We start from the raw sequence: 24621 nt of genomic DNA, 5'->3' as shown, positions 1-24621 counted from the left end.
ATAACAACAGCTTTGTAATGACAAGGGCCCCATGGAGAGAACAATAGTTTTAAAAGGGGGGGTTAGAAACTGGTGACAGAGTCCCTTTAAAGCAGTCCATCACCTCCTTGTGATCCTCAGCTAGAATGGAGGAGGAGGGGAGCAGTGGCTGACTGACTGTGGGAGCAGAAAGAGACCTAGATCTTCTCTCTCTATGGGTTATCAATCCCCCTCTCCATCAGTCTGAGACAATAGAGAAGTGAGAACATGAGTTTGCTCATCTAATCACCCCTCTGTGCCTAATTAGGCTGTTCATTGATGCCAGATGTTTGCCAGTGTCTAGATGACAGCATCAAATAAGTCACACCAAATAGTTACACCCCACACACATGGACCTCAATAAAGTTTCCTCTTTACTCTGTCCCTATCCTTTCCATATCTGAATTGTGATGTAAAATATCCAGACCACTTCTCTAGTGATGCCACTTATTTCAGTAATAGCGATACCGATTTATCACCAGAGAGGAATATGTATTATATTTCTTTCTTTTCATATAAAAGATTTCTGGCAGTCAGGAGGAGCACTGAAATAGGTGTATGGTATTTCTCCTGGCTTTGTAGTTATTTGCTTCTCCATAAAAGCTTATTCAATAATACTGTACCTGTTCACACATCATGCCTTTGCATCATTCTTGGCTGCATTTTATTTTAAAAATGAAATGCATTATTTTTGAATTTTTTTTCTTCTTTCCCCCACAAAAATATAAATGAAAGTTATTTAATACATTATATATAAGACGTTATGACCACTGGAATACAAATGGGGGAAAATGTTACTGTGCTTTAAAGGGGTATACTGGTTGTAGCACAGGATAGGTGATAACTAGAGATGAGCGAAACAGGCTTCGGATGCGCAATCGGAACCCGGTTTGCAAAAAAATTTGTAAGTAAGTTTATTCAAGTAAGTTATTCACAAAGACGTGCGAGACTTCGTTAAATAGCATATGCTCTTGAGAAAGGGATATATTCCCGAAACGCGTCAAGCTGAATAAATAAACTTCCTAACTACATTGGAGCCCCGGTGTCATCCTTTTGGGGACCAGGAAGCCATCACTACATCAATTGAGGCGATCTCGGCGGGGGAGGCTGAGGTTTAGGTGTCTTGAGCTTTATCCTATACCCTCCTCCCCGGTGAAGTAAGTGTAACAATTCCATAGTGTATTCCACTATAACTGCAAAAAACTTCATTGTCTACACTGGAGACTCTGTGGCGCCCCCGGGTATCATTAAGACTCCTATGATACCCGCCTCATCAGCAACCTTATAGTCATAATAACATGAAAGCATCGTAATATAGGATATAAAGACAGATACTTGTTATAAGTGTACAGGACATTGCATAATTAATGTTATATAATTACCTAACATAACAACCAACCAACCAACCTCTCCCCCCTGCCCCCTTTACTTGATCCAACAGAGAGACAGCTGCATTACTTCACCATTCGTTATATCTCAGGAAGGGCATTACAGTGATAATTGAAATTATAGTGACCAATCGACATCCCCTATTCGACAGCGTGTGCTAAGATAACTGGCCCAATAGAGAGAATTGCCCACCTATGCAATCTCTCGATAGAGCCGCAGAGGCCAGACTCCTGGTCTCCACCCAACCTCTCCATATCGACAGGAATTTGTTAGGGCATTTTCTCTTGACATAGACCCCTCTTTCAAGGCGTAAAACTGTATTCAGCCTATTTATATATTCTTGTTAGGTAGATTTCCTCGTATCCAGTATTTAGCAATTAAAACCCTCGCCTGGAACAGCATTCTGTGAATGCATAGTGACAGATTATTGTTTATTCCTGAAGAGTTCAGAATACCCAATACACAAACTCTTGGATCATTAGGCAATCTTATCTGAGTCGTAACGGATATGATTTCACGTATATCTTCCCAATTTTTGGCAATTCCAAACCATATGAAGCAATGTCGCTTCTATTTCTCCACATCGAGGGCATGAGGAGTTCGGTCATGTGCCTATCTTGAATATAAATTTTGGGGTTCTATACACTTTGTGTATTAAGTATAGCTGAGACAATCTCTGAGATTCATTCAGTGTAAGACTAGTAGTTAAAGCCAGAACATCAGTCGATTAATCTTGAGACATTGTCCCTACATCCTCTTCCCATTTTCCTTTTACCACAAAGGGAGTTGAGGAGGCATTGGCATCAAGTATAAATTTGTATAGCCGTGAAATCAGGCCTTTTGTGGACCTGCCCTCCATTAGCTGTTTCACCACAGGAGGGGAGGTGGCAACCACCATACCCTTCGGAAATTGCGTTTGACATGCATGTCTTAATTGGAGGAATTGAAAAAATTCCGTTTTGGGTAGGCCAAACTCTTCCTGGAGCTGGGTAAAAGATTTAAACAATCCTTGAGCTTGAATTTGGCCCACAAATAGTATGCCCCTCTCCTCCCATGGGGAAAAGCCTTCTAGTCTGAACATCTCAGGTAATTGGGGGTTTCGCCATAATGGTGTAATCTCGCTAAAACCTGTTAGATTTGCCAATTTCTTAAATTTCAACCAAACTTTGGTTACAAGGGAGATTGTGGGAAGTTTCCTACCTAGAAGTTGTTGCCCGCTCACTTCAACCGAAGCAATAGGTGCTTTCTGTTTCATACTATGAGCCACTATCTCAGCCGAAGAATCTAATTCACCTGTTCTAATCCATCCCCTAACATGCTGCAGTTGTGCAGCTATAAAGTAGGACCATGGGTTCGGGAGGGACAAGCCGCCGCCTCCTTTCTTACTTTTTTGGAGTGTCTCTATGCAAATTCTCGGTTGTTTTTTTCTTCCATATCGATGATCTAAAAATCCCTTGAATTTAGTCAAATATCCTCTGTGGGACCCATACCGGCGAGTTATGTAATAAATATAGTAGCTGTGGCATGAATATCATTTTAATTAAATTACAGCTGCCAATTACCGTAAGGGGCAGCTTACACCAAACATTAGTTTTGACTACAAATTTAGCAATTAGTGGCTCTAGATTCAGTTTTATGTATTTGGCTGGTACTAGTGTTATCATTACACCTAAATATTTGAATTGAGTGGTTAGTTGCAGGGGTATACGGGTGAGAGCCAATTGTGATGGTGTGGGATCTAATGGGAGAATTGTGGACTTGTCCCAGTTTATTTTTAGCCCAGAGAATGTCCCAAAATCAACAATCTCCTTCATTATTGGATCTATGGACTTCTGCAGGTCTCCTACATACAACAATAGATCATCTGCATATAACAAGACTCTTTCTTCCCGGGTGCCTATTGGAAATTCCCTCCAATGTGGAGAGTTGCGTAGAAGACAGGCTAGGGGCTCAATTGCTATCGCAAATAACAGGGGGGGGACAAGGGACAGCCTTGCCGTGTACCTCTATGTAAAGTAAAGTGTTTGGAAAGTAGTCCATTCGCTCTAATCCTTGCTAACTGGGAATTGTACAGTAATTTGACCCAGGAGATAAAACCCGGCCCAAATCCCATTGATTCCAAGACTTCCCACAGATATTCCCATTCTACGCTGTCAAAAGCCTTGGCAGCATCTAAGGATATTATTGCGTGGCATCCCTCAGTATTTATCGATCTTTGGAGATTCCAAAACAGTCGACGGAGATTATTGGCCATACTCCTATCCGGCATTATTTCAGCCTGATCCCTATGTATTAAAGGAGTAATTGCCTTATTAAGTCAATTGGCCAGTAATTTGGCTAGTAAATTCACATCATTAGGTAGGAAAGAAATAGGTCTGTATGAGTCAGATCTAACTGGGTCCTTATTGGCCTTTGGGATAACTACCACTATCGCCTCTCTCATAGATTAAGGTAGCCTTCCGATTCGTAGCGTATTATTAAAGGTATCCAAAAGGTGTGGGAGGAGACAGTCCCTGTATTGTTTAAAGAATTCCCCTGGTAATCCGTCCGACCCTGGGGCCTTTTCATTAGGAAGAGAGCTTAGAGCCATTTCAAGTTCCTCCAATCTAATGGGTTCATCCAGATACGCGGCAGATTCTAGGGATAATTTAGGGATAGATATTTGGCTAAGATATTTTTTAATATCATCTCTTGCCATGAACAATTTAGAAGAATATAATTCCTTATAAAAGTTATGAAACGTGTCAAGGATTACTGAACTTTCCACGGAAAGTTCTTCATCAGATGTTCTAATTGCTGCTATTCTGGATGCACCCTCTTGTGACCGGACCACCCTAGCTAGCAGACTACCTGTACTCTCCTCTGCCTCAAAGTATTTTTGTTTGGTCAAGAACCGTTTATTGTCCGCTATATGTAACAAATAATCTGTGAGTTTGGATTGTGCTTCTCTCCATACTGCCTTAGACTGCTGAGAGGGTGTACTTGCATATGCTTGTTCATTCCTTATCACTTCCTGTTGTATAGCTTTTAGTGAGTTCCCTAGTTTTAATTTTACATCTGTTAATTTTCTGTATATAAAGACCTCTCGCATATGCTTTCATGGCTTCCTATACTGTACCAATGGGTGCTGACCCTATGTTAAAATTAAAGAATTCCCTTATATATTCTGTCAGGGGATCTTCCTCATCTAACAAGTGTATCCAGAAAGGGTTAATTTTCCAGAGCGTTGAACCGCAGCGTCCCATGTCTTTTTCTAATCTCAATTCTATATGTATAGGAGAGTGAGCCGAGTGGCATCGCGGTAAATATTCAATAACAGAGGTGTATGGCAAAGCTTCCAGGTATCCAATGGGTAGATCTATTATGGACAAAGAATTATGGGACGCAGAGAAGCAGGAGTACTGCCGTTCCTGAGGGAATCTAATTCTCCACAGGTCATGTAGGTCCAGCTCTCTGAGTAATTTTGCCAATAAGGTTTCCCCAGTATGTGTTAGATGATTAGGTGGCGGGAACTTATCCAAAGAAGGGTTCAGATATTTGTTAAAGTCGTCCACCATCAGGACTGGCGCCTGGGGGCCCTGCACTATCCATGTCATTACCTCTTTTATTACACCGGTGGAGTATGGCGGTGGAATGTATATGACAATTAGAAGAAATTGTACCCCAAAAATAGAACAGTGCAGAAAAACATATCGGCCCTCAGTATCAATTTTACTAGAGTGACACTCAAAGGGAATGGCTCTATGAACCAGGACACTAACCCCTCTTGCATGCGTAGAGAAGGTGGACTGAAAGGCCTCTGAGATCCATGGTTTATGAAGCAGTCTTTGGGATTGTTTAGACAGGTGAGTCTCAGTGAGACACATTATAGCTGGTTGATATGTCTGGACAGCCGTAAAAACAACCTGACGTTTAGAACGATCTCCCAGGCCTCTAACATTCCATGCCGAAACGTGAGTTTTATCCGCCATCATTCCGTGATAAACATAGGAGAGAGGGCGGACTAGGTACCCATATAAAACAATCGCCGTATGCAAATGAACAATAGCATGCACTGTCTCTCTGCAGAACTTAACCCCAGATGAACCATAAACATAATAATTCCTATAAAAGAACAAACTTTTGGTGGTCCCCAAGCAGGACCTGAGGCACATGAAAAGTTCCTGTAACCCGCAACATAGGAAGTGGTAACACATCCGCATTTACGGACCAGAACTCTATGATAGAGAGATCCGGGCAGCAATAAAAGAGGGCATCACGTGGCATAATGGCATGTTTAACCCTTGACATGTCAACAAGACAAGTAACAATAACACAGGTATGAATACTAAAGTCAGTGTTGTTGTATAGCACCAGATTGATCACTGCTCCAGGACACGTTAGTGATCATGTAAGAACAGACTCATAACAAGCATTAAACATTATACTTATCCGCCTGTCCCCATAGTCTTCCATGGTGTCTCAGGAAAAGTCCCAGGCATTGCATTTCCCACTCTTCTATCAGTCGTTTTCATAGCGTTCAGACAACAGGGATTCCATTTGTTCAACCCAGTGGCTGGCTTCCTCCGGGGAGTCGAAAAAATGGGTTTCTCCTTTGTCTTAACTAAGGGCAACATAAATAAGTGACTGACTGATTCTCTTAGCAAAATGCTGGGTAACTTTCTTTAATTGACCCAGTCAATCTGCCAACATCTTGTATTGAAAAGCTCCAGCTGATAATGATGAGTCATGAATATTCATGAGCTCCTGACTCTCCCTGCCTACCTGCTGCTGATTGACAGTTTTTTTTCCATATGAAGCAGCAGCATGTGGGCAGGGGAGTGGCTATAGCTCTGAATTATATAAACGCTGGACTCAAATCGGCTCATTAGCATGTGGCATATTTGTCTGTATATTATGAGGTAACCATCTGTCACACCAGTAAGGGAATACATCTAAGGCACTTTTTAGTAGTTAATGGAGATATATATATATATATTAGATTATAATCAAATATTCACATGACAGGTTCCCTTTAAACATTATCCGCAGCTTGGAGTATTGGATATTTTGTGAGCGTAGTCGTTTCTTGACGTAAGGAATCGTGCACGCTGTCTCTGCACCTCCGCTTAGAAGTCCGGAAAAATGGAGACTCTTTGTCCATCTATGAATAGATTCTGGTGTTCTCTTGCCTTGTGGAGAATGGCATCTCTATCATGAAAGTGTAGAATCCTCATTAGCATTGGTCTAGGAGGGCCTCCCGGTGGTGGTGAGCGAGACGGCACTCTGTGCGCCCTCTCTACAGCAAAGAAGGGAGAAAGAGAGTCTTTTCCAAATATCTTTTTGAACTAGTCCTCAAAGAAATGGACAGCGTGGGACCCTTCTGATTTTTCAGGAACTCCCACTATGGGAAGGTTGTTTCTGTGCGATCTATTTTCCAAGTCCTCCGTTTTATTTATTAGGAGGGTGATATTGTGGATTACTTAGCCAGATCACGTTTCATAGGGGAGACCTGATCTTCCAGGCGGGATACGTGTCCCTCTGCTTCAGCCATTCTTTCGTTAACTTTCCTCATGTCCTGTCTAATAAAGGACACATTCTCTTGGAGGGACCCAATGGATGTATTGAGGGTCATCAAGGCTGCACTACATTAGTGCGAGGATGCATAAATGTCCTTAGTGGTAGGATAAGACAGAAGTGGAAGCATGGGGATAGAGGGTTGTATTTGGGCTTTGCATAAAGAACTATGCTCGGTGGGGGGCCCCCGTCACTTTCCTTTACCTCCCCCACGTGGGATCCGCCATCTTGCATGTAACCACGGCCGGGCGCAAGCGCAGAAGATTAGACGTGAATGATGCCAGGAGGATTTAATTGCCCATGCGCAGGATAGTGACTGGGGAGAGTTGTAGCCGCCGCCCAGCGAAGTGAATATTGATGAGCTGGGCGGGGCTTCAGAACGGCAGTTGGGAGCGGCTGGCTGGGCGCATTTTGAGATGAAACGCCGCCCCTTGGGCAGATTGGTGACGAGACAGGCAGGTTATAAAACTTTATTTTTCGGTATTTATACGGTGGACAGGGGGCATACTTAGATGCTTTTAATAGACTGTATAAGACCTGTAATGTCATATATATATAACTAAATATGCTGATTTTGCCTGTCAGTGTCCCTTTAAGGGTGGGTTCACACTAGCGTTAGGGATTCAATTATGGCTTTCCATTATAACATGGTTATAACGGAATCCATAAGACGGATGGACGGATCCGTTCTTCTGCCCATAGACTTGTATTATGACGGAATGCAAAACGGAAGCCTTTAAAAGGCATTCCGTTTGCTCTTCGTCCTAATAGAAGTCTATGGGAATCAAAACTGATCCGTCTGGGTCCCGTTATGCAAGACGGAAAACAAAGTTTCACAGTCATGTCTTTATATTATTCTCCTTCGAACTCTTCAGCGGAATAAGAATAATTTGTTGGCCAGTAGAGCATGTTGTATAATCCTAAATCTTGCTAAGCTGTTACTTCTGAGGATATTCTCCTAACAGACAGTGTGTGTGGATGTGGTCATCTGCTCTGCCGTGACACAATGCACATTTCTGTTTTCAGTGGAAGAGATAAACAGTTGTGTTGAAGAAAACACTGAATGATTTGTACTCCTCTGGTTTATCTTCATAGCATGCTCATCTGCAAAGAGTCGGCCTCCTCTTGTACCATCCGTACCAGCCCCTATGATAACTCTTTAGATTTAGTGCCATAAATTTGACCTCAATAGACCATTAGTGTTTTATTAAATATCAGCATTGGTTCTTGAGCCTTTAAAGGGTTTCTACCACTTGAATATCACATATTTGGTGTTCAGACACTAGCGATTCGCTAGTGTCTGTTCTTGCCTACAAGCTAATTATCACATTAATCCGGGCTGCCGATACCTCAAAAAAAGCACTTATATCTTTATGCAAATGAGCCTCTAGGTGCTATGCAGGCGTTTTTCTAAGCACCTAGAGGCTCCGTCTACCTTGCATTTTGCCGCCCTGCGCCTCGCTCCAGCACGCCCATCTCTCACTGTAATCGATCCTCCCCCTGCTTCAGCCTTCCGAAATCCCGCGCCTGCGCCGTCCGTCGCGGCATTCGGAGGCATTCGGCGCAGGCGCAGTCAATGTCTGACCGCTTGCTGCTGGGCTTCGTCTGTCCCACGGAGCTCTGTGACGTCATCGGCGCAGGCGCAGTTGAAATGTCTGAGCAGGGAGCGGTCAGACATTGACTGCGCCTGCGCCGAATGCCTCCGAATGCCGCGACGGACGGCGCAGGCGCGGGATTTCGGAAGGCTGAAGCAGGGGGAGGATCGATTACAGTGAGAGATGGGCGTGCTGGAGCGAGGCGCAGGGCGGCAAAATGCAAGGTAGACGGAGCCTCTAGGTGCTTAGAAAAACGCCTGCATAGCACCTAGAGGCTCATTTGCATAAAGATATAAGTGCTTTTTTTGAGGTATCGGCAGCCCGGATTAATGTGATAATTAGCTTGTAGGCAAGAACAGACACTAGCGAATCGCTAGTGTCTGAACACCAAATATGTGATATTCAAGTGGTAGAAACCCTTTAAAGGGCATCTATCAGCAGATTTGTCCCTATGACACTGGCTGACCTGTTACATGTGCACTTGGCAGCTGAAGGCATCTGTGTTGGTCCCATGTTCCTATGTGCCCGCATTGCTGAGAAAAATTTATGTTTTAATATATGCAAATGAGCCTCTAGGAGCAAAAGGGGGGTTGCCATTACACCTAGGGGTTCTGCTTTCTCTGCAACTGCCGTGCCCTCTGCACTTTGACAGGGCCAGGCAAGGAAAACATCCCCACTGCCTGGCCCTGTCAATCAAAGTTCAGAGGATGCAGCAGTTGCAAGGAGAGCCGAGCCTCTAGGTGTAATGGCAACACCCCTGTTGCTCCTAGACAATCATTTGCAAATATTGAAACCTCATTTTCTCACCAATGCTGGCACATATGAACATGGGACCAACACAGATGCCTTCAGCTGCCAAGCGCACATGTAACAGGTCAGCCAGTGTCATAGGTACAAATCTGATGACAGATGACCTTTTTTAAATGATTCTTTTCCTGTGTCTCAAAATAAATGAAAACATAAAAATAACAAGAAGACACCCAGAAAAGAAAACTTAAACCAGTAGGATATGTGGGACCAAATTTATAGGACATATCTTTAAGTCTTCTTTTGATTAAAGCTTTAAAGGCTATGTACACCTTTTTGGAGGCAGTTTTTGTTTATGATTGCATTTTACTAATTTTTGTCTAAAAATCATATTTTCAATTGACGTTTATTAAAATATTTAGCCATTTTGTCACAAAGGGTTAACTTTTTTTTTCTAGCTGTGTGACTGGTACTTTCACTTTTAGGCCTTGTTCACACATCAGTTATTTGATCACTTATTTCCATAAGTTATTGTGGGCCAAAACCAGATGAGGATCAAAAACACAGAACAGTTGCAGATCTTTTCATTATATCTCTGTGTAGCCTCCACTCCTGGTTTTGGCTCACAAAAACAGATTTAAATAACTGAGGCGTGAACATAGCCTTACTTTGTCATCTAACAACCCTTATCTCTAAACTACTGAGAGGTCACAAACACTCATTTAGCCACATTCTTAGTAAAATAAGGATTGAGCTTTGATGTTTATAATGTCAGAGAGCAGAGATTAGGAGTCTGTTTTCTCCCTAGATAACGGAAAAGACAGAAAATCCACAGGCTGCTACTACAGCATCTCAGCTATGTACACAAAAAAGGATTCCAGATTTTAATAAAGACAAATTGAATAAATTATTTTTAGCTCACAATAAGTACAAGGCAGTAATAAAAAAAAAAATGCCCCCAAAGGTGTACATAGCCTTTTAACCACCTAACTGTTTTGAAAGAGTCCAGCTCCAGGAGTGGGAAAAGTAGCTAACTGGAGGAGGGGGCTGCTTTAGAGCTCTTGAATGGTAGCAGCTAGAAACATGAAACTGGTCTTGTTTGAAAGCCGACATTCCAGCAATCAGTACAAGGGCAGATATCACTGATAGAAACCAACATACTTTGAATGCAGCTGAAAGTAAAAGTAAAAACAGGTTCTAACAGTGATTTCTCGTCTGTTTGCTTGGACTGTTTTGTATGAAAGCCTGGAATGTCAGCTTTCAAACAAGACCAGTTGTTTCTAGCTGCTACCATTCAGAGATGGCAGCCCTCCCCCCTCCAGTTAGCTACTTTTCCCACTGAACTCAGGCAAAACAGATGGTTAAAGGGAACCTGTCGCCGGGATTTTGTGTATAGAGCTGAGGACATGGGCTGCTAGATGGCCGCTAGCATATCCACAATACCCAGTCCCCATAGCTCTCTGTGCTTTTATTGTGGGAAAAAAATGATTTGATACATATACAAATTAACATAAGAGAAGAGTCATATTTTCAAGCTCTGACTCATCGCAGGTTAATTTGAATATGTATCAAATCTTTTTTTTACACAATAAAAGCACACAGAGCTATGGGGACTGGGTATTGCGGATGTGCTAGCGGCCATCTAGCAACCCATGTCCTCAGCTCTATACCCAAAATCCCGGTGACAGGTTCCCTTTAAAGGATATGGAAAGTTTTGGAACCATTTTTGTTAAATTGATTTAGATGTTATTTGTAGTGTTGAGCGAAGTAAGCTTCTGATGCTTCATCTACTTCATTCAAACTTCGGCATAATACTGTACAGAGATTCGTCTCCGTACATCATTTGAATGTATGGGCTCCGATGAGTTGAAGTAAGTTATTCGCGAAGTCGCACGTGACTTCGTTGAATAAATTCTATAGTTGATTTTTAAAGTAGAAAGCCACTTTAAAACTAACTTGGCTTGGGTTCCGATTAGTGTTTGTACACACACTGTACTATTGATTGATATGTTTTTTTAAAAATTTAGGTACACTTTAAGGATTTACCAAGTATTGTTTCTACCTTTTTGATCTAATTGTGTTTTTGTTCATTGATCAGTTATGCTGGAAGGAAGTTTTGAAGATGTAGAGAAACGCCTGTCAGACTTGGAGGAACTATGTGAACAGTGTGAATTTCAGCGGTTCCAGCATATGCAGTACAGACAGTTAGGAAACTACAAGAAAATGAAAAGGTTGGTGTCAATCTAATATGTATGTTCCGCGATCACTCAAAAACGCAACCATTGATTTCAACTAAACTTGGTGTACACATCCCTTGCTACCTGGAAAGAACTCTTGTGAGTGTCACAGCTCTCTCTAGCACGTACTGTTCCTGAGATATTACCAAAAAATGCAAATATGGCACATCACATGACATACATTAGCCAATAGAAGCCTGCAGGTCTTTCTCTTCATATCCCAACTGCCATACGCACGGTCACATGTCCCTTATTAGCCAATAGAAGCTCACAGGTCCTTAGTCTCCACATACACACAGTTTTACACCAGGTTTCCATAACAACCCAGCCATTTTTCTTCACTGCTGCAGGTCAGCTTTAAATGGGCAGGGAGCTGTAGCTGACACTGTTAAGGGAGCGGAGTGCTGTGGAGGTCACAGTTCAGGGGGCAGGTAGGGTGGCTATTCAGGCCACCCTCAAAAGATGGATTTAAAATCCCCGCCCCTAGGTCCCACTAAGTCACACCCCCAATCTGGTTATGCCACGCCCCCTCCCACTTCACAGCCGAGAGGGATTGAAAAAATGAAGGTAAAAATCAACTTCTGTCAGCTGCAGGGGTGGGAGGGATGGTGACTTTCTCCCTGCAGCTCACGCTCAGACAGCACAGTGCTGCTGTCTTAGAGTGAGCGGTTCAAAAGGACATTCTTGTGTAAGATATTCCCAAAAAATGCATTAGCCAATAGAAGCCTGGTCACATGTCCCTTATCAGCCAATAGAAGCTCACAGGTCCTTAGTCTCCACATACACACAGTTTTACACTAGGTTTCCATAACAACCCAGCCATTTTTCTTCACTGCTGTAGGTCAGCTTTAAAGGGGCAGGGCGCTGTGGATGACTTTAAGGGAGCGGAGTGCTATGGAGGTCACAGTTCAGGGGCAGATACGGTGGCCTTTCAGGCAACCCTCAAAAGACAGACTTAAAACCCCCCGCCCCCCGGTCCCTCTAAGCCACGCCACCTCCCTCTCTGCAGCCAACGGGGATTCAAAAAATTAAGGTAAAAATCAACTTCTGTCAACTGCAGGGGATTGAGGGAGGTTGCCTTTCTCCCTGCAGCTCATGCTCAGACAGCACAGTGCTGCTGTCTGAGAGTGAGCTGTTCAAAAGAACATCCCTGTGTCTGTCCAGGCCCTGCGCTGGACGGAGGACGGAGTCTTAAAGCCGGACTGTCCGGCCTAAAACTGGACCTCTGACCACCCTAGGGGCAGGCTGCTGTGAAGGTCACTGTTAAGGGAGCGGCATGCTGTCGAGGTCACTGTAAAAGGGGCGGGCTGCTGTGTAGATCACTGATAAGGGGGCGGGCACTGTGGACGTCTCTCTGTTAAGGAGACAGGGAACTGTGGAGGTCACAGTTAAAGGGACGGTCCGCTATAGAGGTCAGTGTTAAATGGTGGGGTGCTGTAGAGCTCACTGTTAAGGGGGATACTGTTGAAATCTTTTAATGACCTACACAAGCATTAAATGAAATGGATGAAATATACCCGTGCGAAGCCGGGTCCTTCTGCTAGTATTTTATATACAGGGTAAGATTTGTCAAGCCCCTTGTGGCTTTGCCATCTTTTATGAAAGGGTTGGCGAGAGGCCTGCACAGCGCAACTAATTTTAAATGTGTCCATCTCCTAGCTGGCATAGATTTCAAATTCTGGCACACAGACCTGCTGAGAAGTGCTAATAAGCCCTAAGGCGTGGACCCCACTCCACCACTAAGCGGATCAAAACTGGCATTAGAAACGCCAGTCTTGATAAATCCGCCCCACCGAATGTAAAGTATATTTCATTTAGTGTGACAAGATTACCATGGCTCCTTGACTCGATCATGTCACATTCTTAGGCCTCATGCACACGGCTGTTTTGGTCCGCATCCGAGCCGCCGTTTTGGCAGCTCGGATGCGAACCCATTCACTTCAATGGGGCCACAAATAATGCAGACAGCACTCTGTGGACTCTGTGTGCTGTCCACATCCGTTGCTCTGTTCCGTGGACCGCTAAAAAAATATAACATGTCCTATTCTTGTCCGCGCTTTGCGGATAAGAATAGGCATTTATATTAAAGGCTGTCCGTACCAATCCGCAAATTGCAGAACGTGCACGGACGCCATCCGTGTTTTGCGGATCCGCAATTTGCGGACCGCAAAACACACCACGGTTGTGTGCATGAGGCCGTATGCTGTGAAAGCAGCTTTTTATGCAGACTTATGGCCTGATAAAGTTGGGCTGTCCTTTTGTACATTACCTTGAGGTTCCGAGAATTATTTTCTGTATTGCCATAGCTCCATGGAAGCCGTTTTGGCTGTCACTCCCTTATCAGCTATATCTATTAGTAACAGTGGTTTTACACACTTTGATAATGCATACAGTTCCTGATTATAAAGGAAGCATGTGATGCATCTTTTTATGTAGAAATTATTTAATGCATAGAGAAATCTCATCATTGTGTGAACTATAACTAATGGCAATAACTAAGGCAAAACTCTCACGAATCCATCGTGGGATTGCAGATAACCAACCATGACTTTTTTTGATCTTATGATCCAAGTATTTAGTACTTCTGAAGATTTGTGGTTGCAGTTTGGACTATATAAAGCAGTAGTCCGTGAGTCTTTACACATTGAGACAATCGTTATTGACTTGAATTTAGTTGGGAAAAAACAACAACAAAAAAATATATATTTTAAGAAGGTACAAGGAATCATCGTAGATGATGGGTACATGTCACCGAGGTTCCTGGCCTCGGTGGAATAAGACGTTTTTATGTGTCAGCAGCAGTTGCTGTTTGACACCTAGTATCTTAGTATGGCTGTAATAGCTGATCCGGGACGGCTCTTACTGGGAGTAGTCAAAGTGCTGGGTGGGTGACTACTCCCCATGTTCCAGGCTGGGTTTTGCCAGGCATAAAAACCAGCCAGCACTGCCACTGCCAGGTGGGGGAGGATTACCTCCGTCTGACAGTGGAGCTCAGGAGGTCTGTGTGTTGTGATCTAAGGGCTGTGTTGGGATCCGCAACTTGAGCTGGGCTGGAGGGCTCAGACCCCTGTGAGGGCGAACGGGCCGCCTAATGCCAGTCTGTGGATGTGACAAAGCAGAATTTCCAACTGAGTGTGAAGTAAAACCCAGGAGAAAAGGTGACTGTTTTTTGTATATGAACTTTTCATGTATGTGAACAATCACCAAGCCACTTGTGTTCTTGTTTTGCTTTCACGTGTGAATAAACACTGATGTTTTGGACCAAGAACTTGCACTTTGCCTCTGTGCTGCATCCGCTAATCCGAACTACCAGAGCGAAGCCCCACAATATATATATATATGTATGTGTGTGTGTGTGTGTGTGTGTGTGTATATATATATATATATATATATATATATATGCACTTACAATGCTGCAGCTGTGATGTAATGTTTTGGCTGCAGTGATGATCAGTGCAAGGCAGAAAGGGAAGCTGAATGTGAGTCGGGACATTTCTGGATCCGAAGGAAACCACCAGTCCACCAGCTATTAAGCCCTTCCCAACCACCACCATATATGCACAGGAGAAGACAGCTCTTTAAAGTTGGCGCCTGTTAGCAGGCGCATAGTCTCTGGGTTTCTAAATTTTTAAACAGACACTCCAGGATAATGTCTGCAATTGGTGATAGCGCCGATCGCAGACACCTAACCTTTTAGATGCCATTGTCAAATGTGACCATGGCATCTGACAGCAGGAAACCCAGGAGTGTCCTGAACTCCTGTGTCCTGAACAGCTCCCCGCATGGCGATTTGGTGAAGTCGTTCACTGTATTAGATAGCATGGGTGTCTCTGAAGAAACAATGAATTGCAAAGATGCATTGAATGTAAGGGAGAAGCTATCTAATAATTGCTTCTTATAGTCACCTAGGATGATATAAAAAAAAAAGTTTTAAAAAATACAAAATTCTAATCTCCCTCCTGTCACCATATCATCTGTATTAAGGCAGGCACATAGCCTGGTAGGGGCGATTCTGCAGGTTAAAATAATACCTTCCTCCTCATTGTTGGCGCTACGGTTGTTGATTAAAAATCGTATCTTTTGCTGCAGGCAATTTTGCACCAGGAGGCAGGCTTTTTCAGTAGGAGCACGGCTATGTGAAGTCTAAACACCCCCCTCTTCTTGATTGACCGCTCTAGAGTACGACTTGGTCTAGCGCTGTGAAGCAAGGGGAGGGGGGGTGCTCGTACTGAAACAGCCTGCCTCATGGTGCTCTAAATTGCCTGTCAGCAAAGGAATAAAAGTACAATTTTATCAACAACCATGGTGCTGATAGTGAGGAGGAAGGTATTATTTTTAAACTAGGATAACCCCTACCACACTATGTGCCTGCTGAAAAACTATATATAAATGTGTAATTCCTGCAATCATACGGAGCTGTGGAATGAAGGGAACAGGTCAGTTAGGAAGTGCCGTAAAAGCAAAAACCATATAACTAGCAGAATTATTATTATTTTTAATTTTTTTCCAGTTCCACCGCATTAGGATTTTGTCCAACTTCCCATGACATTTTATGCAGTATTAAATGGTGCCATCAGAAAGTACGACTAGCTCTCATACGGCTATATGAACGAAAAAATATGGAAAATCCTCAGGGGCTGAAAGAGTTAAAGAGGACCCTCAGCAAGATCATCCCTATTAACCACATTGCTTGCCAAGTAAAAAGCATACATTTCTTATGTAGATCACTTACGGAGTTCACCTGCAGTTAACGTTTGTATCATTATGCAGATGAGGTGTTAAGTACACCGAGCGGCAGGCTACGACGCAGTGTCTCAATTGCCACTCCCCCTCCCCATGATTGACGGGGGCCAGACATCTTGCCTGTCCCTGTAATCCCATGCCTGCCGCCTGATTCACAGTGTCTGTACAGGCACAATAGTTATCTGTGCTCCTGGGGAAGCCAAAGCAGATATATTGCACGGCGCAGGCACAGGATTACTATCCGAATTGCAGTTGAAACATTTCGTTAGCGCTAAGGTGCCCCCTAAGAGCTCAGGTCCACCCCTTTTGTAAACCTAATGCCTCATTTGCAGAATAATAAAAGCTTTAATTCCACATGAACGGGGCAACCGCTTCTCATTTGCAATTTACCAATATGCTGCCATCTTTACATTTTGAGTAGAAATCCTCTTTAAAGGGATTCTGTCACCCCCCAAAAGTCATATTATTATTATTATTTTTTTAGGCTAATTAAAATCCTTATACTGCGATTTTTCAATATATAGGGCTCTCACCCCTTTTCTGTTGGCTAGTTTATTTAAAAACGGCACTTTTATAATATGTAAATTACCTCTCTACCAGCAAGTAGGGCGTCTACTTGCTGGTAGCCGCCGCATCCTCCTTTAAAAAAAACGCCCCCTCCTCCTGCTGATTGACAGGGCCAGGGAGCATTCTCCTCCTCCGATTCGCCCTGTCTGCAATTCAAATCCCGCGCCTGCACCGATGACGTCACCTTTAAACCCGAAAGAGAAGACGTCATCGGCGCGGGCGCACTGAGGGAGTGCTGAGAAAGCGAGTGTCCTTCTCTCAGAGCGCCTGCGCCGAATGAGGTGCAGGCGCGGGATTTGAATTGCAGACGGGGCCAGTCGGAGGAGGAGAGCGCTCCCTGGCCCTGTCAATCAGCAGGAGAAGGGGGCGTTTTTTTTTTTAAAGGAGGATGCGCCGGCTACCAGCAAGTAGACGCCCTACTTGCTGGTAGAGAGGTAATTTACATATTATAAAAGTGCCGTTTTTATATAAACTAGCCAACAGAAAAGGGTAAGAGCCCTATATATTGAAAAATCGCAGTATAAGGATTTTAATTAGCCCCCCAAAAAAAAGACTTTTGGGGGGGGGGGGGGGGGTGTGACAGAAGCCCTTTAAGAATATTTACCGGGGGTCTTCGACCCACCTTTTTATGACACTCCTGATTAAGTGACTTCGAGTTTCAGTTTTGTATCATTTTTCTTCTTCTGATGAATATTCTTCTATACCAGGCTAATTTTTCTGGCTCTGTTCTAAATCTATTTTTGAGATGTCATTTTTGAGGAAGTTTACAGAGACTGACACTTTGGCAGTAGAAGGCAGACTGTGGCTGAATGCCTGTATGAGTTTCTCCCAAGCTTAAAAGCTATGATGGTTTAACCCCCTCCGGACTACTGAACTTAAATTTACATTAGTATTTTAAACAGTCCTTTTATTGTGTTATGTGTGCTGTGTAAATGAGCAATAGATTGCTTTGCTTTGTCCCTGAAGGGGAGCTAACGTAAGCACCAACCATAAGAGAGATTGCTTCTGCCGTCAGGTGGTTTTATGGTTTCCTTCATGACAGTCAGTGTTTTGGTCAGTGATTTCCATCAGTGATTGGAGCCTCCACAGAGATGAGGCGTTCCCTCCCGGCAATCGCTAACTAGCTAGCGGAGGAGAACACTGCTATTACATGCATCGATTTCCTCCGCAGCATGTGAAGAAGCAATCGCTATGCCATCGCTCATCCCGATACTGTCTAAAGGATCGCTATTAGACACTACAATCTGCCACCGGCAAGCGCAGATTTTTTAATGCATGCTTACAAATTAGAATTTCTCGGCGGCAGTATTACACTGATGAGCGCTTAATGATTAATTCCCGCCCCCGGGCCATTTTTTGCGTTCCGTATACGGAACCATCCATTTCAATGGTTCCGCAAAAAAAACGGAATGTACTCCGTATGCATTCAGTTTTCGTTCCGTTGAAGGATAGAACATGTCCTATTATTGCCCATAAATCACGTTCTGTGGCTCCATTCAAGTCAATGGGTCCGCAAAAAAAAAACCTAATGCATACGGAAATGCATCCGTATGTCTTCCGTATCCGTTCTGTTTTTGCGGAACCATCTATTGAAAATGTTATGCCCAGCCCAATTTATTCTATGCAATTACTGTATATGGTATACGGAACAATGGTTCAGTGAAAAAAACGGACCGCAAAACAATGAAAAAGCCATACGGTTATGTGCAATAAACCTTAGAAAGTACAACTTGTCCTGCAAAAAATAAGCCCTCATATGGATATGTGAATGGAAAAATAAAAAAGTTATGACTCAAGTAGGATAGGGGGAAAAAATGAAAATGAAAAAACCTCTGTTGTCCTAAGAGTTAAAAACATGATACAGATATTCACTAAAAGTCGTGTTTATTCGTAAAGCATACAGCTTCAAGATTGGCCCAACCTTTTCTTCCTTATGTGCCTGTAGCTGTGTGAACATATACAACATACGAAGAATAGTAACCATTACTGAAGAGAATGAGCCTGTCCAAGCTGTTTTAGTAATGGGTGCTTTCAGTGTAATAAAGCGCAAGCACAGAGATTCTCAAATGTTCATCCTCCCCCAAACTGCTTACCTACTAATTTCTTCCTAACCTTAAAGACAGGAGATTGAGATGCTTTTTAATTTATGATAAAATTAGACTCCATTTGCCCGTTTTTAGTACAGAACACTTGTGCTTTGTGGACAGAATTAGAACTGCGCCAACTGCGGAGAGGCAGGAAGTGAGATCATTCCTCCCTCCGCTGCTCTTTGTCATGTCTTTGTTCTGCAAGTGAAATATGCAGGATAATCCCTAAAGCACGTTGGCTTTTTTGTTCAACTTTGGATGCTTTTCTCTGCTTATTGCGCTGCATTTGAATGTAGTTTTCTTCATTAAAGCAGATCGCTACACCAGCACATTTATTTTCCAGCTCTGACAGATGTACGGAAAACCACACAGTTAACTCACATTTCCTTAATGTACCTCTATTTTGGAATTAATGTAATTCAGTTTTGCTGTGTGTTTTTCTCTTTGCTGAAATAAAACGCTCCATAAACACGTGTTTTTTTTGCAAAAACTGTATGCGTGTTTTTTTGCCACACTAAAAAAACAGCGACTTTGTGACAGCGCCATGATTGAAAAATAGGTTCCTTACAAATGACGAAACTCCTTGCTGTACGGATATTTCCGGCACCAGCAGTATCGGTGTGCTGCCTGTGTCATTCACACTGTGCTTATGAAAAGCAGGGAGCAGGGGAAAGTCTCACTCGTGTTAAGACTTTTTTTAGAGAATAAAATGTCTTGTACAGGCGTTATTGTAACCTTTGATTGCCGTCTTATGTTGTTCAACTTCAAGTCACGTTGTAGCCCTAACCACCAAACAGGGAAGTGGTTCAAAGAGCTTCTGTTTAGAAGGGGCTGTCTGTGCATTACATGGACAGTCTAATGTTTTCAGTGTCTGTGTAGTGCTTAAAGGGAACCTGTCGCCAGTTTTATGGTGTCCTAACTAAGGGCAACATAAATAAGTGACTGATTCTCTTAGCAAAATGCTGGGTCACTTTCTTTAATTGACCCAGTCAATCTGCCAACATCTTGTATTGAAAAGCTCCAGCTGATAATGATGAGTCATGAATATTTATGAGCTCTTGACTCTCCCTGCCTACCTGCTGCTGATTTGACAGTTTTTTTTCCATATGAATCAGCAGCAGGTGGGCAGGGGAGTGGCTATATCTCAGAATTAAAAAAACGCTGAACTCAGTGACATCACGCTGGACTCATTAGCATGTGGCATCTTTGTGTGTATAATATGAGGTAACCATCTGTCACACCAGTAAGTGAATACATCTAAGGTACTTTTTTAGTAGTTAATGATTGTATATAATTAGATTATAATCAAATATCCACATGACAGGTTCCCTTTTAAACAGGTTCTCCAGTAATGATTTAAAATGGCTGCTAGCGACGCATCCTAGAAAGTGGATAGGACAGGTTTTGTCCAGCTGGATAGGTAAGGGGCTTCGCAACACATGCAGTACAGTGGTGAGTGTTCTTGTCGGGCTGCTTCTCCGTGTCTTGGCACGTGGGATGTCTCTGTTCTACAATAGATACTAATGACTCAGTCCTATTTCTCATGCATGGCATTGGGGGACACAGCACCATGGGGTATATGCCCAGCTGCCACTAGGAGGCTGACACTAGAAACAAAAAAAGTGTTGGCTCCACCCAGGTGGGCTATACCCCTCTGCCAGAGCCGAGAGAGATCAGTCTAGTTCTAGTGTCCGTAGGAGGCAGATATGACCTGCTATCTTTTTTCGCAGGTCATCCTGCAAATTTTTTATTTTTTGTTTTTTATTTTGTTTGCTCTTTTTTTTTTCTCTGCAGGTTTCGGCCTGCTGCAGGGGTGGCTCCATCATGTTCCACTTTAGTTGCCCCCCTGCGGGCACGTACTCTGGTACCTGGCAACCACCCAGTCCCCACTTAAAACTGCTTCCGCAGTGAAATTCCGGTAGACCCACGGGTCCCGTGTTGAGTCCGCTGAGGGGGTGGTCATTGCTGCACCATCGGAAGGTAAGTAGGGATCCGGATCCATTGCGGGGACCCTATAGTTCCCTTCTCCCATGGCCTCTTCGGTGGCCCTTCCTCCCTATCTTCCCCCACCTCCAGGGGGTCATTTTGGGGCCAGGGTGTCTGCAAGGAGGCCCATGTCTTCTGGGTCCGGCACTGGGGGCACAATTAAGAAGCGTTTCCTCACCTCTGGGGGTCTTTTTGGGTGCTTCCTGGCACGGGCGCAGTCTTTCCCTTGGCGCTGTGTCCCTCCCGCTCCGCGGCTGCTTCCGGACGCCACCGCGATCGCCCATTCCCGGCCGCACAATCGAATTTAGGCCCCGGCTTTTCGGCCGACTAGGCCGCAGGTCACGTGGGGCGGAGCTTTCTATCCGCCCACTCCTGGCTTCCCGGGCTCTCTCATTCACCCTCCCATCCATGGGTGGAGCCCTGGGAGGCGCTTGGCTTTTCCTCCAACCCTGTCTCTGCGCGGGCCTTTGCAGGGGGCGTTCCTTTCTGCCGGCTCTTTCCTTCTCCTGCAGTGCCTCACCCGTTCGCCATCTTGCTGCTCTGCTACTGCGATCGGCTTTCTCTGTCGGGGACACAGCACCATTGGGTCTGGTAGGTAGCCTTTTTGGCTGACTCTTTTTCATTGCAGGCTCCATCCTAGCCCTAGCCCTCCATCCTGTCTTCTTCTAGTCAGGACCCCACTCCCCCTGCCGCGATTTCTACCCATTATGCTTGTTCACTGTGTAATAGGAAGTTACCATGCGGCCAGTCTAACTCCCTCTGCGAACAGTGCCTCAACCCCAGATCCGCCCCTGCAGGCCCCTCCGTGTCGGTCCTTCCGGAATGGGCCGCTACCCTGTCCCAAGCCATAGGGAACCTTGCCAGCCTCTCCCAATCCCTGGCGCAGTCTCTGGACCGTTTGCCTGCCCAGATTGCGGACGCCTCTAGCAGGGACTCCCCTGCTGGGGACGTCCGTTCTCGCTCTGGCACGCGATCCCGCAAGCGACCTCGTACGGTCTCGGCCGGGTCCGACTCTTCCTCAGCTTCCCCGGATAAGTCTGAGACGGGCGAGATTTCTTCTTCAGCCGCTTCCGCCGCTCCTGGGGACTCCTCTGCTTCTGACTCTGATGTCTGCGACCATACAGGATCTCATTAAAGCCGTCCGGGACGCGCTCCATGTGCAGGACGATCCTTTTTCCTCCTCCCATGAGTCGGTGTCCTTCCGCCGTTCTAGACGGTCCACTGTGGTTTCCCGAATCACAAGGATCTTGACGCACTTCTGGCTAAGGAGTGGCGTCACCCTGATCGGCGCCTTCACCTTACCAAGGCCTCGGATGTCCCTTATCCTTTTTCTGAGGAATCCGTCAACCTCTGGACGGTTCCTTCTCTGTTAGACCCTCAGATGGCTCGTCTGGCGAAGGCCACTACCCTTCCCCTGGCTGACGCGGCTTTATTGTCTGATCCCGCGTCTGCTCGCCTTTCAGAATATCTGGCAAGCAAGTGTGGAGGACGCTTGGGTTCTGGAGGTGGTTTCCTTCGGATACAAGATCGAATTTTCCGGTCTTCGTCGGGACGGTTCTTCCTGACGTCGCCTCACAGGTCCCCCGCCAGGGCAGGCGAGTTTTTTCGGGCCATTCGTTCCCTTCGCTCTCTAGGGGTCATAGTTCCGGTTCCGTAATCAGAACACTTTCAGGGTTTCTACTCGAACCTGTTCACGGTTCCCAAGAAGGACGGTTCGCTCCCCCCTATCCTGGACCTGAAGGCGCTCAATCACTTCGTCCGTGTCAGTCATTTCCGCATGGAATCCCTCCGGTCGGTGATCGCCTCCTTTAGAGGCGGACGAGTTCCTGTCGTCCATAGGCATTCAGGACGCTTATCTGCACGTCCCCATTGCCCCCTCCCATCAAAAGTTCCTTCGCTTTGCGGTAGATTCTCTTCAATTTCAGTTCATTGCCCTGCCCTTCGGCCTGGCCTCTGCTCCGAGGGTTTTCACAAAGGTGCTAGTGCCTCTTGTGGCCCTTCTCCATGCCAGGGTCATTGGTGCCTTACCTGGACGACCACCTGATCCGGGCGCCGTCATTGGAGGACAACTTGTCCAGCTTACGCATCACCCTCTCGGCTCTTGCCCAATTCGGGTGGCTCATCAACCACTCCAAGTCCTCTCTCGTCCCATGCCGGAGGATGCCTTTTCTGGGCATGATCTTCGACACTCGCCTAGGGCGGGTGTTCCTTCCCCCAGAGAAGATTGCCTCTCTTCAGGCGGGGGTGACTCGTCTCCGCGACCCATCCCCTCTAACCATCAGGATGTGTATGCTTGTCCTGGGCAGGATGGTGGCCTCTTTCGAGGCCATTCCCTATTCCCAATTCCACTCCCGGGACCTTCAGTTGTTCATCCTATCCAGGTGGGACAAGTCCCCGGCAGGCCTCGATCGCCGGACCCGTCTCCCTCCCAAGTTTTGCCAGGATCTCTCCTGGTGGCTGAATCCTCGGACGGTGTCCCTGGGCCGGTCCTTCATTCCCCCCAGTTGGTGGGTGATCACCACGGATGCCAGCCTCTCGGGTTGGGCAGCGGTCTTTGAGTCCCTCACTGTCCATGGTCTTTGGTCTGTTCAGGCGTCTTCCCTGCAGATCAACGTTCTCGAACTCGGGGCAATTTTCCTGGCACCATCTCACTGGTTCAGACGGACAATTCCACCGCTGTGGCCTATCTGAACCACCAAGGGGGCACCAGGAGTGTGATGGCCCTTCAGGAAGCCTCCCGCATCCTGCGGTGGGCGGAGAAACACGGTTCGGTCCTCTCCGCCGTACACATTCCCGGGGTCGACAATTGGGTGGCAGACTTCCTCAGTCGTCAGCTCGTTGACCCGGGCGACACCCAGCAGTGTTCCTCCAACTTTGTCACCGTTGGGGAACTCCGGACGTGGATCTCTTCGCGTCGCGCCTCAACCGCAGGCTCCCGTGCTATGTGGCACGGTCCAGGGACCCTCAAGCTCTCGCGGTCGACGCCCTAGTTCTGCCTTGGTCTCAGTTCGGCCTTCTGTATCTTTTTTCCTCATTCCTCTCCTTCCCCGAGTGCTCAAGTGTCTCAAGGCAGCCCGTGTTCTGGCGATCCTGGTGGCTCCTGATTGGCCCCGCAGGGCGTGGTACGCAGATCTGGTGTTTCTGCTCGCAGACGTTCCGTGGCGACTTCCTCTGCGCCACGATCTACTTTCCCAGGGCCCTCTGTTCCACCCGAATTTACCTCAGCTTCGTTTGACTGCGTGGCTGTTGAGACCGCGGTCCTGAAGTCCCGTGGTCTCTCGGACTCGGTCATCCAGACGATGCTTCACGCTCGCAAGCCCCAGTCGGCCTGCATTTACTATCGGACCTGGACCCGGCGTATTTTACCTGGTGCGAATCCGGGCGTTTTTGCCCTCTGTTTCTCCATCCCTAACATTCTGGCCTTCCTTCAGGCCAGTTTTGAGAAGGGTCTTCGCCTGGCTTCTCTCAGGGGGCAGATTTCGGCCCTCTCTGTCCTCTTCCAGCGTCCTGTGGCCTCGCGGGCCCAGGTTAGGACTTTTCTCCAGGGTGTTGCTCGTCAAGCCCCTCCCTTTCGCTTTCCGGTGGAGCCATGGGTCCTGAATCTCGTCCTCGACGCCCTCCAGTCATCGCCCTTCGAGCCCTTGGCAAAGATCTATGTCGTTTGTCTCGTTTAAGGTGGCTTTCCTTGTGGCAGTC

General features: G+C 45.7%; 1 protein-coding gene across 4 annotated transcripts in view; it reads left to right on the top strand.

Moving 5' to 3' along the window:
- Positions 1-24621, top strand: part of LOC122923578 (dysbindin-like) — a 113800-nt gene that overhangs the window by 19411 nt on the left and 69768 nt on the right. For all 4 annotated transcript variants that reach the window (XM_044274428.1, XM_044274426.1, XM_044274430.1 and 1 more), the window contains exon 6: positions 11404-11536. In XM_044274428.1, coding sequence (XP_044130363.1) covers positions 11404-11536 — 133 coding nt within the window. The remainder of the gene's footprint in view (positions 1-11403; positions 11537-24621) is intronic.

This window comes from Bufo gargarizans, unplaced genomic scaffold (genome assembly GCF_014858855.1).
Source record: "Bufo gargarizans isolate SCDJY-AF-19 unplaced genomic scaffold, ASM1485885v1 original_scaffold_1753_pilon, whole genome shotgun sequence".
Lineage (NCBI taxonomy): Eukaryota > Metazoa > Chordata > Amphibia > Anura > Bufonidae > Bufo > Bufo gargarizans.
Note: the sequence above shows the minus strand (reverse complement) of the source record. Positions and strands in the feature narration are given on the sequence as shown.